This window comes from Rhinatrema bivittatum, chromosome 4 (genome assembly GCF_901001135.1).
Source record: "Rhinatrema bivittatum chromosome 4, aRhiBiv1.1, whole genome shotgun sequence".
Lineage (NCBI taxonomy): Eukaryota > Metazoa > Chordata > Amphibia > Gymnophiona > Rhinatrematidae > Rhinatrema > Rhinatrema bivittatum.
Genome location: NC_042618.1, coordinates 234,719,369 through 234,735,482, shown reverse-complemented (window position 1 = coordinate 234,735,482; position 16,114 = coordinate 234,719,369). Strand labels below are relative to the sequence as shown.

The 16,114-nt window shown below is 43.9% G+C and overlaps 1 protein-coding gene across 1 annotated transcript in view; it reads left to right on the top strand.

Annotated features, from left to right (window-relative positions):
• Nucleotides 1–16,114, top strand: part of WNK1 (WNK lysine deficient protein kinase 1) — a 395,379-nt gene that overhangs the window by 283,790 nt on the left and 95,475 nt on the right. The window contains exons 23-24 of the mRNA XM_029597482.1: nt 7,658–7,727; nt 9,779–9,852. Coding sequence (XP_029453342.1) covers nt 7,658–7,727; nt 9,779–9,852 — 144 coding nt within the window. The remainder of the gene's footprint in view (nt 1–7,657; nt 7,728–9,778; nt 9,853–16,114) is intronic.

Sequence of the window (16,114 nt, the reverse complement as noted above, 5' to 3'; positions counted from 1 at the left end):
GATGCCCGCACCGATGCCTCCGAAGGTATTTTCGATGCCTCCGGTGATTCCTTCGGGATTCTCGGAGCCTCAGCCGGGACCTTCAGGTATCCAACCCCCTCGTGGTCCTACAGGTCAACAACCTGACCCTTATGACACCTGGGGTGATGATACTTCCACAGATACCGATGATTTACCTTCACCACCCTCTCCTGCTGAAAGCAGAAAGCGTTCTCCCCCGAGGACCTCTCTTTCACAAATTTTGTGAAGGAAATGTCAGAATTGGTCCCTTTTCAGCTTCAATCGGAGCAAGATGACAGGCACCAAATGATGGAATTACTCCAATTTTTGGATGCCCCAAAAGTCATCACTTCCATTCCAATTCATCAGGTTTTTCTAGACCTTCTAAAAAAGAATTGGGGAAACTCCTGGATCTGTTGCTCCAGTAAACAAAAAAGCTGACTCTACTTACCTTGTACAGTCAGCACCTGGCTTTCAAAAACCACAGCTAGACCATCACTCTGTTGTGGTAGAGTCCGCTCAAAAGAAAGCTAAAAGAATAAAGCCATACTCATCCATACCTCCTACCAAGGAGAGCAAGTTCCTAGATAGTATAGGCAGAAAAGTATACCAAGGAGCCATGCTCATTTCCAGGATAGCTTCTTATCAGCTGTATATGACCCAATACAACAGGGTCATTTTTAAGCAGATACAGGAATTTTCAGATACCTTACCAGAACAATTCCAACAACACCTTCAAACCCTCGTACTTAAAGGATTTGAAGCTGGAAAGCATGAGATAAGAACATCTTACGACATCTTCGATGCTTCCACTAGACTATCTGCTACAGCCATCTCAGCAAGACGCTTGGCTTAAGTCTTCTGACCTTCGCCCGGAGGTTCAGGACAGGCTCTCCGACCTGCCCTGTTTAGGGGATAATTTGTTTGGTGAGCAAATTCACCAAATAGTTGCTGAATTAAAGGATCATCACGAGACCCTTAAGCAGCTTTCATCCATTCCTTCTGACTTCCCTTCTAAACAACCTTTTAAGAGGGAACCCAAAAAGTCATTCTTCTGTCCATGGAAGTATTATCCCCCACACACCAAGTCTAGGTCAACGAGGCCGTATCAAAAGCCTCAGCCTCGCCAACCTCGAAAGCAAAAGCCCACAACAGCTCCGCAACCAGGCCCTGCGTCGGGGTTTTGACTTTCACTTAGAGAGCAGATGCCTAGTCCCGCTACCAAACATACCAGTAGGAGGTCGACTAAGCCACATTACAGAAACATGGCATCGCATCACCACAGATCAATGGGTGCCAGCGATAATTGCACAAGGTTACCATCTAAACTTCCTAACTCTTCCTTCGGACTCTCCACCTCTGCAAGCGTGGAGACTTACCGACCACTCTGTTCTTCTGGAGCAGGAAGTTTCCCTTCTCCTCCAGTCCAACGCTATAGAACCCGTTCCTCTCTCACAACACGGACTAGGGTTCTATTCCAGGTACTTTCTGATCCCAAAAAAGTCAGGAGGACTTCGACCAATCCTGGACCTACGGGCTCTCAACAAGTACCTTCACAGAGAAAAGTTCAAGATGGTAACCCTGGGCTCGCTTCTCCCTCTGCTGCAAAGAGAGGACTGGCTCTGCTCTCTAGACCTAAAAGATGCTTATACCCACATTGCGATAACTCAGTCTCATCGCAAATACCTCCGATTTCTAGTAGGCCAAAACCACTATCAATACAGAGTGCTCCCATTTGGCCTAGCATCCGCACCACGAGTTTTCACCAAATGTCTCGTAGTGGTTGCAGCGTTCTTCAGGAAGGCAGGCGTCCGTGTCTACCCCTACTTGGACGACTGGTTGATCAGGGCCACAACCCAGCAAACCACTCTGTCTTCTCTGACCCTGACAATCCGAACTCTAATTTCTCTAGGATTTCTTGTCAACTACGAGAAATCCTACTTACTCCCATCTCAAACCTTATCCTTCATTGGAGCAGACTTGGACACTTTACAGTCAAAAGCCTTCCTTCCTCATCAACGTGTTCAAACCCTTGTGTCCCTAGCTTGCCAGTTGCAGTCTCAACCCACAGCAACAGCTCGCCAATTTCTCATTCTGCTGGGACACATGGCCTCCTCAGTTTATGTGACTCCAATGGCCCATCTGGCCATGAGAGTCATGCAATGGACTCTGAAATCACAATGGATCCAAGCCACTCAGCCTCTGTCGTCCATTGTTCGCATCACCGATGCACTCCGTCTGTCTCTTGCCTGGTGGAAAATCAGTCCAACCTCCTACAGGGCTTGCCCTTTCACCCACCAGATCCTCAAATAATTCTCACCACCGCTTCCAACCTCGGCTGGGGGGCCCATGTTAAACGGTCTACAAACTCAAGGATTCTGGTCTCTAGAGGAAGGCAAACACCAGATAAATTTCCTGGAGCTTCGAGCAATCCGATATGCTCTCCGGGCTTTTCAAAATTGCCTATCAAATCACATAATCTTGATTCAGACGGACAACCAGGTGGCCATGTGGTACATCAACAAACAGAGAGGCACAGGCTCCTTCCTTCTCTGTCAGGAAACTGCGCAGATTTGGGCAGAAGCTTTCTCCCGTTCCATGTACCTCAGGGCCACCTACTTGCCGGGAGTAGAAAATGTTATGGCAGACTGGCTGAGCCGTGTCTTCCAACCACACGAGTGGTCACTCAATCCCTTGGTAGCGACCTCTCTTTTCCAGAAATGGGGTTATCCCCACATAGACCTCTTTGCGTCCCCTCAGAACCACAAAGTGGCCAATTACTGCACTCTCATTCGGTCTCAGCACTCTCGGCCCAGGGATGCATTCTCCCTCCCGTGGACAACCGGTCTGCTTTATGCATTCCCTCCACTTCCTCTTCTGTCGAAGACTCTTGTGAAGCTACGTCAGGACAAGGGAACTATGATCCTGATAGCACTGCACTGGCCACGCCAAGTGTGGTTTCCCGTACTGCAGGATCTCTCCATCTGCAGACACATTCCCCTGGGAACGGACCCGCATCTGATCACTCAAAACGACGGATGCCTCCTCCATCCCAATCTCCAAGCCTTGTCCCTGACGGCATGGATGTTGAAAGGTTAGTCCTTCAACCACTTAACCTATCGGATTCAGTTTCTCGTGTCCTCATCGCTTCACGAAAGCCTTCCACAAGAAAATCTTACTCCTACAAATGGAAAAGGTACACATCATGGTGCACTTCGCAGTCCCTTGATCCCCTTTCCTGTCCAATTCCTAAATTTTTGGACTATCTTTGGCATTTGTCAGAATCAGGTCTAAAGACCTCTTCCATTAGAATGCATGTCGGTGCGGTAGCCACCTTCCATAAAGGTATTTGGGTGTCCCTATTTTAGTACAACCTCTTGTAACACGCTTTCTTAAAGGCTTGCTCCATTTGAAGCCACCTTTACGTCCTCCGGCCCCATCTTGGGACCTTAATCTGGTTCTTGGTCGCCTTATGAAACCACCCTTTGAACCTCTTCACTCCTGTGACCTTAAATATCTCACATGGAAAGCGATTTTTCTTCTGGCTATCACTTCAGCTCTCAGGGTTAGTGAGTTACAGGCCCTAGTTACCTATCCGCAGGACCGGGCAGTACTCCGCACTCACCCTAAATTCTTACCTAAGGTAGTTTCATATTAATCAATCCATCATTCTACCTATTTTCTTTCCCAGGCCCACTCCAACTCCAGGGAACAGACTCTGCATACTCTCGACTGTAAACGTGCTCTAGCTTTCTATCTAGACCGTACAGTTGCCCACAGGAAGAGCACTCAATTATTCGTCTCTTTCCATCCTAACAAGTTAGGGCAACCTGTGGGTAAGCAGGCTCTTTCCTCCTGGTTGGTGGAGTGCATCTTTCTGCTATCAGCAAGCTGGCATTCCCTTTCAAGACCGTGTTAAGGCACACTCTGTGAGGGCCATGGCGACTTCAGTAGCACACCTTCGATCGGTGCCGCTTCCTGACATCTGCAGGGCTGCTACCTGGAGTGCTCTCCATACATTTGCAGCCCACTACTGTTTGGACAAAGCTGGAAGACAGGATTCCATCTTCGGCCAATCTGTCTTGCGTAACCTTTTTCCAACATGACGTACCAACACCCTTCCGCCTACCCGGTGGGGTGCGGATCTCCTCTACCAAACTTCACCCCAGTTGTTGTGCCTGTTGCACGCCGTTGGGTACTTTTGGTGCACGTTCGGACATCCTCAGCTCGGTACTCACCCATTTGTGAGGACAACCATCCTGTTTGTCCTGTGAGAAAGCAAATGTTGCTTACCTGATGTAACAGGTGTTCTCACAGGACAGCAGGATGTTAGTCCTCACGAAACCCGCCTGCCGCCCCGCGGTGTTGGGTTCGTTTTTCTTATTTTATTTGTTGGCACTGCCTGTAGCTTTGAAACAAGACTGAAGGGGGACCCCTGCTGGCTGCAGGGTTGGTGCCGTGCTGGACATGCCCAGTAGGGGCCAATCAAAGTTCCAGAAACTTTGACAGAAGTTTTCCGTGGTTGGGCTCCATCCTCGATGTCACCCATTTGTGAGGACTAACATCCTGCTGTCCTGTGAGAACACCTGTTACATCAGGTAAGCAACATTTGCTATCTCTCTCATGCATGTTCATTATGGATATCCCAAAAACATGACTGGGGTCCTCTGGGACAGGTATGGGAACTTCTGATCTAATGATCCAACTGACTCCCTCGTAGGATTTTTGCTTCGAATGTACCTGAAAGTTATGAGCTTTTTCTTCCATAGCAAGCTTTTCAAAATCTGTCTGCCTTCCTTAGCCATACCAGTGCTTATGCAGTTTCCTGTTTTCTTCATTCGGATGCCTTTTCCATTTTTTGAAGGATGTTCTTTTCTTTTGGTTAGAAAAGCTTCTCTCACCTCACCTTTTAACCATGTCAGTAGTGGTTTGGCCTTCCTTCCACCTTTTTTAATGCGTGGAATGCTTCTGGTCTCTGCTTATAAGATGGTATTTTTAAACGACGTCTATGCCTGATGTAAACTCTTGGCATCTGCAGCTGCTCCTTTCAGTTTTTTTCTAACCATTTTTCTCATTTTCTCATAATTTCCCAGTTGAAAATTAAATGCTATTGCACCAGATTTCTTTAGTGTCCTCCCTTCAGTTAAGTCAAATTTGATCATGTTATCACTATTGTCAAATGGCCCTAACACTATTACATCTTTCACTAAATCATGTGTGCCAATAAGAATTAGGTCTAAAATAGCTCCCCCTCCTGTACCAGCTGCTCCATGAAGCAGTCTTTTTATTTCACCTAGAAACTTTACCTCCTCAGCATGTCCTGAAGTGACATTTATCCAGTCAATATTGCAGTAATTGAAATCATCCATTATGATTGTGTTGCTATTTTTGTTGGCTTCTCTAATTTGTTAGTATTTCATCATCTGTCTGTTCATTCCAGTCAGGTGGACGGTAGTTCACCCCCACTGTTCTGTTCCCCTTCTCACATGGAGTTTCTAGCCATAAAATTCTACATTGCATTTTGTTTCCAGTAAAACTTATATCCTGAATGACTCTATGCCCTCTTTAACATATGGTGCCATGCCTCCACCAATTTGATCCATCCTATCACTGATACAATTTGTACCTTGGTGTTATCCCATTGGGTAATCCTCTTCTACAAGGTATCTCAGATGTCAGTTTTATCTACCTCTTCATTCAGTGCTATGCATGCTAACTCTCCTATCTTATTTTTTCAGACTTTTAGCATTTGTATACAGACATTTCAAAGTATGTATTTTGTTTGAATTACATCTGTCAACTAAGCGGGATGTTAATTTGGAATCTTTCTATGTTTGCTCTTTATTTAAAGGCATATGGGCTATTTTAGCATTTATTGCAATGTCAGTCTGGATGTCCAAACATCCCTGTTTTGTTACTATCCTTCAAAGATGTATTATTCCAAACCATGCTCTTCTAAGCAACTGTTGGCTTTCCCCCATCATTTAATTTAAAAGCTACTCTGTCTCCTTTTTAAAGGTTAATGCCAGCAGCCTGGTTCCACTCTGATTAAAGTCCTCATGAGGGCTGTGTCATAAACTCTACTGAAGACCAAGTAAACTGTATACCTGGGTTTTGATCTAATTTCTAGTCACCAAATCAGAAATTGATTAGATTTGTCTCTCACGATCTCCCTTAGTAAAACCGTATTGTCTCGGATTCTGCAACCTGCTGGATTCTCGCTACTTTGCCAGCTACTTTCCTTCAGTGTGTGTGTGTTGGTGGGAGGGGAGGTCCTCATTAATTTTCTTATCACTGACGTTACACTTAACATCCTACAATTTCTAGCTTCCTCTCTGTTACCACTTTTATGAATGGGAGCATCAACTGCCCTTCTCCTGTTCCATGGGACCACTCCAGTCTCTAAAGATATATTGAACAGATCTTTCAGCAGAACTGCCAAATCGTCTTGGAGTTCCCTTAATATCTTAGGATGTATCCCATCCAGCTCCTAGCTGTGTCTACTTGTGTGGTTTTGCTAGTGCCACACACATTCTTTGTTCCATAAACAGTGTGCCATCTACCTTGTTACCATAGTTAACCTTGCCAGTAATTGGTGGTCTGTATCAATGCCTCCTTCAGTGAACGCTGAACAAAGGAATTCAGCATTTTGGCTTTTTCCTTGTCTCCCTCTCCATGCAGTCTTTTTTTTTTTCTTCTCCTGTGAATCTTCTCTGCACTTTGTCCTTTTATTGACATACCTGAAGAAACTTCTCTTCATTTATCTTTCACTTCCCTTTGCTATCTTGGCTATCCTTTCTTCTGCTTTTGCCTTTGCCATCGTGTTTCCTTGCATTTATTTATTTATTAGGTTTTGTATACTGTCACTAAGGGGGTCCATCATAACGGTTCACAACATAATAAAAAAGATATCAGATTTATCCTAAATATAAGCTTAAAAACAAATCTAAAAACGTTCATAAAAGGAAAAACCTAAAATTCCTTTAACATCATAAAATTATAAAATACAATTCTTAAAATAAAATAAATGCAATAACATAAAACAAAAGCATCAAATTTCTCTGTAAAAAAAAAAAAAAGGTGAACTTACGTCAAATACAGAAACAGTAAAAGCAAAATGTTAAAATAAACTTTTTAAGACTGACTTGTATAAGCCTCACTAAAAAGCCATGTTTTTAAGTTTCGCTTAAACTGTTTAAAATTAGTCTCCTTTCTAATAGATGTTGGAAGCATGTCCCAAATTTTGGGTCCTGCAAGTGATAAAGCTCTCTCTTTCACCTGATTCAGATGGGCTGAATGAACAGACAATAACATTAATAAGCCTTTATTGGCAGAACGCAGGTTTCTTTGTGGGACGTTCAGTCTAATGGCAGCATTCAGCCAATCTACCTGTTCACCATGAATCAGCTTGTGCATTCTTTCAACTTTACCAGATATTCTTCCCTATGCACTTTTTGAGATCCTTTGTACTTCTTGAATTATCTTTTTGCCCTTACGTTTTCAGCCACCTGTTTGGAAAACCATAATGGTGTCTTTCCTCACTTTTTTTACTTTTCTGACATGAAGATTTTTTTGTTTAGCTTACTGTTCCCTTCAGCTATTTCCTTGATTTCTATAGTCGTCATGGAGCAGCTAATGTCCTTTTTACTCTTTGCAGCCTGTGACAATGGTAGCTCCCCCAAGTGTAACTGGACAAGTATTTACTGCGGCACAGCCCCAGAAGGACGGTGAGTATGTTCATTCTCTCTTATCTATATAGTCGTGTCTGTCTGAAAACATCGAATTGGAGTGGTGAAAGAAACCATGAATATTCAGAAATTGCAGGTTAATGACCTCCTTATTTGTGATTATAAAGTGCATCTATGTCATGCTATGGTGCTTTTATCACAAGTTGGAAACACTTTTATGCTTTCCCCTCCCTAAACTTGTTAGATATAGTGTTGTAGTATCTGTACGACCATGTAATTTTCCTTTTTCTTTTTCATATTTATTGCAAACATACAGTAAATTGATAATGTAATAATGCATAGGTCATTATATACAATGTACACAAGAAGACATATCCAACAATTGAATTCATTTATTAATATATACCCCAATTACCTATCTAACATTAAAATCTCTCTAGCACACTCATCCATCACACATACATCTAAAACCAATATTCATCAATGAACATAAAGTGTTTTTTATAATATATATATCCTATGATATGACTTTTAAATTTTTTTTAAACATTTATAAAGCACTGAAGTTTGTCTTAACGTCCAACAAAGATCTTCGTTTCGCCCGTTTTGTCTAAAGGGCTTCTTCAGGGATGGACTTAAACATCAAAGAACATCCAGAATAACTTTCCCAGACAGTATTTGTTTCTTCCTGATTAACCACTTCCAACAGACGACATTAGTGTTTTCATCAGCCTCATAAGAATCACCAACTTGCTCGGTGTATATCACGGTCACGGATATTTTTTATCACACGCACAAATATCGACTCTTAACTCGTCGTACCCAACATACGAAGATTATAGCACCAGTTGATATCCAATTCTTCAAGAAATCTTCAACTGAATGATTACTTAATCAATCTGTATTCATTCATATCTTATCCCGGTCATTTCCGGATGGTGAATTCCCTTCCGGGATAAGATATGAATGAACAATACAGATTGAGTAATCATTCAGTTGAAGATTTCTTGAAGAATTGGATATCAACTGGTTCTATAATCTTCATATGTTGGGTATGACAAGAGTCGATATTTTATGCGTGTGATTTATTTATTTATTTAAAGATTTTTATATACCACGACACGTGTGGCACATCACCTCGGTTTACAGATAACAATAACTCAGCAAAGCGCTTTACAGTACAACAGATTCTGATAAAACGATAAACAAAGTATAAAATCAACTAGGAGAATAACGATCAGTGATATAAGGGAGTCAAGGGGTCTGGTGAAATAGTTATTAACTTATAAGATAACTTGACAAAAGAGAGTTCATTTACATAGGGAAAATTAACGGAGAGGAGCGTTTCTAGGGGGGAGGGAGTAGGGGGGGGGAGGGGGAAACCAAGAGTAATTGTGAAGGAGATGTAAGTGGATAGAATTGGTCCCAGACAGTTAGTAGTATGCTTGTTTGAATAACCAGGTTTTTAGGTTTTGTTTGAATTTGTGATAAAAAAAAATCCGTGACCGTGATATACACCGAGCAAGTTGGTGATTCTTATGAGGCTGATGAAGACACTAATGATGTCTGTTGGAAGTGGTTAATCAGGAAGAAACATAAGTACTGTCTGGGAAAGTTATTCTGGATGTTCTTTGATGTTTAAGTCCATCCCTGAAGAAGCCCTTTAGACAAAACGGGCGAAACGAAGATCTTTGGACGTTAGGACAAACATCAGTGCTTTATAAATGTTTAAAAAAAATGTAAGTCATATCATAGGATATATATATTATAAAAAACACTTTATGTTCATTGATGAATATTGGTTTTAGATGTATGTGTGATGGATGAGTGTGCTAGAGAGATTTTAATGTTAGGTAATTGGGGTATATATTAATAAATGAATTCAATTGTTGGATATGTCCTCTTCTTGTGTACATTGTGTATTTCAGTAAGGAAGAGGTAGTTTGTTTTTTGACCCTTGTGTGACTATACCATAGGTCATTATATAAGCATGCTTTCGTTCTAACAGGCATAACAGACAAAAGAGAATAAAGGGGGGGATAGGGAAAATCTCTCAAACAGCATACTAAACTATTGTATTTTTTCAACAGGTTTTCAAAATGCTGATGGTGCTACTGGAATATCAAACTCAGGGGTTGGAGTTCTTAAGATGGGTCGGTTTCAGGTAGGGTAACAATCATAGGTTGCCTAGACATTGACAAAGGTGCATTGCTATTGTATTTGTTAAATTGGCTTGTATCAGGATCTCTGAGTTCTCTCAAATCCCCTATTGAGCCTTGGTGGGATGCCACCTTACTGGCACTTACCACTGAAGAGAACATGAATAGGGGGGATCATCAGATTACCAGCATTTTGGCATTTGCAAGCAGCCGTATGGTTAGGTAAGAGCTTTCTAAAAATGTTCAAAGAGAAAGCATCATGTAACCATTTCCACATGGCCAGCTTTTTGATTAGCTATATTGAAGTGCTTTAATTAACTGGAAAGTAAGATGCAAGCTCAGGAATTGAAGCTATCTGAAAGAGGAATGCTTTTATCCTTTCAAAAAAGTAGTATTATATGTTGCTTTTTTCCCCTGTTCTTGTATGTATTGCCGTTTGGCTAGCTGATTTTTGTATTTCTGTGGAAGGAAGCCCCTATGCAAAAAAATTGATTTAATTTCCATATTACAATGTTTACCAGTCTCTAAAGAACTGGGTCCCTAATCAGATTGCTATTGGTCTTCTCCCCAGGTAGTAGATGAATATTGTTTTAAGGATTTATTTTTTGCCTAATAAGTGCCATTATGAAATTTTTGAAACAAAAATTTTGAAAATGGGTTTTGAAAACGTATTTATAAGCTATATATTTCAGATTTATATATGAAAAAGGTGTCTACAATTTGAGAATTTTCAAATTATATTTTTAAAATGCTGAGATAAATACAAGGGATAAATGGATCTGAAAATGATTGTTTTATATAGTTTTTGAGGTCAAACAATTGGAGAATTGCAGATTAGAATGAAAACATGGAAGTATGTTTGAATTTTCTATATTTAATGACTTAATGCAAATATAGTAAATCATTTCAAAAGTTACATTTTTTTTCTGCCAAAGGGAATTCCTTGGGCATGAAACCAACACAAGAAACAGCTTTCGATGCATCTGTTACGTCTGATCTGGATTTGTGATTTCCGTGATTGATCTTTTAATTCAAAATCATATTAACACTGTTCTGGTAATAGACAATCCTTTAATGACAAGAAAACCAAACTCATACCCTCCTGTCCCTAGTTGAGGTGTGCAGGGCATTGCTCTCTAGATTTGCACTGCCAGCAAATTTGCACTGAGCTTGGGACTGTGAGCTGGTGCTTGCTTATAGTCTTCATGGTAGCCTCACCTTTTCTGTATGATTCACGTCACAAAAATTAATTTTATTTACAATAATTTATATTCTGCAGATAAGAGTAACTTTAAAACGAGCATGCATGCCCCCATATATATGTGTATATGGGCATGCAATCACATATGCTGAAATCTTACATCCTGTGTGCAAGAACATGCACGTGTTATAAAATAGGCTTAGCGCGTGTGTGTGCTCCTAATTTTAAGTATTTACACGAACAGCTGGGAATTGTCTGCATTTACATGCATAAGTGAGGAAATTTTATAACATGCATGTGTGAAGGAAATGACCAGTTTAATCAGTTTGTCCACCAGTTTGCCCAGTCTGTAAGTCAAGACCCCCCCTAGTTCTTTAGCCTGAACTCCCCCAGTTTACCCAGACCCACCTCAAGCAGTTCATATGTGGCTATGAAATTTTAGTCCACACCTTCCCAAATAGAAGAGAGCAACCCACTCAATGTACTTCTGAAATTAACCCACTTCATTTGAAATTAGTGCAGTGCCTATAATTGGACCATCATATTCAGGCATCATCAGAATAAATATGTGCAAAACATTTATAAATCTTCTGCCTTATTCTTAATCATCGGTCTGTTCATTTATTTTTTTAGAATTTTGTATTGCATTTAAAAGCGTATAACAACATTTCCGAATGTACATTTAATTCAAAAGGTGCACTTATCTTAGGGTCAAAGACTCAGCATCCAGTGATCGAAAACATTCTTATTTATACCTGAACAATAGCAGAAGTAAATTTGCACAGACATGAACTGGATGTGTGCAGCATTCACTACATAGGTGTCTATCTCTTGGCCCTGCCCCAGAATGCCCATGACTTGCCCTCATTCCACCTCTTTTATACTTGATGTGAGATATTCATGCATCGGTACTTTTGGAAAGCTTTATAAAATCAGTTGGACACATACATGTGCTAGATGTGTACGCATCTGCACTTTTTGGCACACATGCCTCTTAAAATTCACCTTTAAATTTGATATACAGCAGAGTATAGAGAGGTTCAGTTTTTGGTATATTGACTGGGAAAGTCAGAATAAAATACCTTATTTTCTCCTAGGACAAGCAGGATGGGTGACATCATTGGATGGAGCCTGGCACGGAACTTTGATCTCAAAGATTCTAGAGCTTTCAGCATGCCCTACTGAGCACGTGCAGCTGTAGTGATAACCCTGCCCCCTAGGCAGAGGCACTGTCTTTTTTTCTTTTCCACAGAGCTCTCGTCTCATGGTTGTGGAGGTCATGCTCCTTTTTTTTTTTTTTTTTTCCAGAAAATGTGTTTTTGGTATTTAGCTTTGCCCTCTCCTTACTGTTTTGTAAGGGATTTTTCTAGAGCTGCAGCTTTTTTTCTTGTAGTTTTGTTCTTGTTTCCAACTGTCTGCCGGCCGCATGGTGGGTTCTCTCCTCTGCAGCCTGGCAGAGTTTATTTAAAAAAAAAAAAACTGCTTCTGCAGGTTTTGTAATTGTCCTCTCCGTGCTCTCTCTGCCATGTGTCTTTTTCCACAGTGCTGGCAGGATGGGGCTATGCAGTCTGTCAGTGATCTGTGTAGGCCGCTGAGCCTGGGGACTCGCCTGAGTTCTACCTGGGCTGGAGTTCCATGGCAGCTCACCAATCACTGGGCATCGATGGATTCAGATGGTAGAAGTATCGAGGACCATGCTGTACCTGTCGGGGAGGGGGGTGGGGGAGAGCTCATTCTCCCTACGTATCAAGGAACTCGTGTCCACGAGCACTAGCCCTGGATGACGTTGCCTCCCCTCCTGCTTACCAGCCTTGGCAATGCAATCTCCCTGGGAGAGAGGGTGAGCAGACCCTGGGCTAGCAGCTTACTGCCGCACTTCAGTGCCATACCGATGCGTCTGACGCATCGATGTCTGGACTGTGTTGGGGATGGGGCCCATCCTCTGGTACCATGATATCCTTGATGCTGTAAAGGTCCAGGGTCACCCTTGTGTCAAGGTGCTTGACTGCGCATGATGCCAAGGTGGCCTTCGGTGCCATTAGCATCTGTGGAACTGCAGTCTCGCTGCACCAGTTTGGGCATCAAGGCCTCTCTGCCGTCAGTGCTGCGGTGCCGAAATACTGTGCACTCGACAGTGCCCTCAGTGCACACGATGTCAGTGTCCCTAATGCACTCGACTGTGCCCTCTGTCCCACGTGCAGCTCACTCGATGTCAGGTGCCCTTGCTGCATTCTGCCCTCAGTGCCAAGGTGCAGCACACTCGATGTCAGTCCCTCGCACTCTGTACCCTCACTGTACTCGATATCAGGGTACCCTTGCTGCACTCTGTGCCCTCGGTGCTGTGGTGCAGCGCACTCTGTCACAGTCTCTCACAGCACTTGATGACTGTGTACCCTCGGTGCCACAGTGCCTTTGCTACACTCCGTGTCAAGGTGCTTTTGGTTCAATCCCTCAGCACAGTGCCCTTGGTGCACTTGCCACAATGCCCTCTATCTGTGTGCTCTTGATGCACTCCATACCTTGGTACCCTCAGGATACTCGATGCCTCGGTACCCTCTCAGCACTCTGTACTGTGGTGACAGCAGTGCCATCGATGCAGCTGTGCCTTCGATGCCTGTGCTGCTCTTGATGCCAGCGGGGCCCTTGACGCCATGCATGGCCATCCTAGCGGCTGGAAAGTCAAAGTGGTGGCAGGCCCTCGATACTGTTAAGTTCATAATATCAATACTGCAGCAGCCCTCACTACTGTCGAGGGAATTTCCTGAATGCTGCAGCCCCCAATAGGTGGTTGAAGTGTGCGGCCTCGTTGCCAGCATGGCCTCAATGCCATCGCGGTGCGGTGCTGCCCTGATACCATTGACGCCCTTGAGACCATCGAGGTGTGGAGCCACCAGAGAGGCCTTCGGACCACCGATGACTCTCATTATCACCTTGACTACGTCGAGCTCCCACCAATCAAACACCAGATCCGCTATTGAGCGCTCTTGTCACCCGTGTGGCCATCGACTCTGAAGCCCTGCATGACCCGGCAGCCCTTGGGCAAAGGGTGTTGGCCTCTTGCAGTTCAAGCACAGGGGTAGCCATCTACTCGGTGCGCTGGCGCACCTCTCTGCAATGGCCTGTGCCCTAAGGGCTCCTGTGTGGTTTCCACTGCAGAGTACTGGGAGGCTCAGAGCTGTCCCTCCAGCCAATGATCCCAGGGTTGGAGGCCCTGCCAAAAATGCACACACCATCAATATTGATGGTCGCTAGCGAGGCTTTCGTCAGCCGTGCTGCTTGTGAGGTCATCGAGCTTGCAGCATTGACCCCACCAGACGAATCGGTAAGCCGAGGGGAATTGCTGTCAGCACTGGCAGTTTTCAGTTCCTTTTGACATTGATGATCTGTCGGAAGACTGCAAGGCCTCCCTCTGCAGACGCCCATGGCTTCATTGGACCTTACCTTCGGTTGTCAGGGCCCCTGGGCAATTGCCTATGGGCATCTGAGGCACCAGGAATGGTGCTATTCACTGGCAAACTGCTTATAGATCGCAGGATATGTCCACAGTCCTCCATAGGCACCCGCACTTGACAGGGAACTGCAGTGATTCCTAGTGGGACTCGCAGGTGAGCTAGTTCTCCAATGCAATTCGATAGCCCACCTCGTGGAGCGTTCTCTGGTACCTGAGGGGGTGATGTCATAGGTCACCACCCTTCACCATGCCTTACCCAGGGTAACAGTGGTTTTGGGGATGCTGCCATTACACTGTCCTTTCCACTCTGTTGGAGTTACTGTGGCATTGACACGCAGCTGACATGGTTGGGTCAGATGAGGCATCTGTTCCAAGGACCTCGGACGCTGGCAGGTGGCATTCTCCCTGACTGTGCACTCCTCAGCCATACTCGAATTCTGCCATCTTTCAGCCTGGTCTTGGTCTCCACGTCAGTCCGCACTGCATAGTGCTGAGGAGCACTGGCGGGGGAGGAGTCATTACACACACTGCTCACCTTTGCAACTCCAACATTGCTCTCTGCATCAATGAAAAGAGATGGCAGGAAATTTGAATCAAACAGTTACCAACAAGGTTGATGAAACAGATAAGTATGGGAAAATAAGTGTGGAAGCTTGCTGGGCAGACTAGATGGGCCGATTGGTCTTTTTCTGCTGTCATTTTCTGTGTTTCTGTTTGTCTAATGTATAACCACAGACTCTGGCACGTGGTTCTCCGCCCTCGCTGAGACATGGGGTTTCTCCCGCAAGTAGGGAGCTCAGGATCATGGGTGTGCCACCATTCATGGATGGGTTACCACTGCATGAGTTCTGCCCAACATGCTTTCGCAGCAGAGGGCTTCCAATTGCCCTCTGTCGCCTGGGCATTTGTGTGTGTATGCGTGCTTGTTCCCTCAGGCGGTCACAAAAGGTTGTCTTCTGCAACCGCAAGCTGACCTAGGACTGCACTCCTGGTTGGATCTTGAGATGAGTGGACATCGCGAGAGTGGCTAGAGTGTTCTCTCCTTTTTCAATAGAGGCCTATGTCTTTCGCTCTCTACCATGTTCTACCGCCCCCTCATGACGTCATTACCATCGGACTGTTAAGCCTGCCTCAACACCAGGCGTCGCGTGCTGAAGGGGCATGACAAAGGGGCACTCCCCTTTGTGCCACCTTCTCATTTTTTAACTTCTATGTTTCTTCCTCTTTTGTTTACCTTTCTCCATGTTTTTCTTAGTTGTTATCCCTTGTTAACAATTTCTTTGCTATTAATGTTCAATGTATTAGACAAAGGAAACATTTTTCCTGCATCTTCTGTTTTAATGTAAACCAATATGATTTGTATATTATACAAGAATGTCGGTATATAAAAATTAAAAATAATAAATAAGTCCCTGAGGCTCTGTCCTTGAAGTTATTCTCTGATCCAGGGCCCTGATCCTCTGCATCAGTGTGTCTCCTTGGAGGCCATGGCCAGGGAGTAGCTGAGGCGGTTATTGGACAGTCTTCAGCTGGGACCCCTCTGGAGATTGCAGTGGCAACCTCCCTTATCCGAGGCTGGTGGCCTGTGGTGGGTTAGTCGCTTTGGCACCTCGGC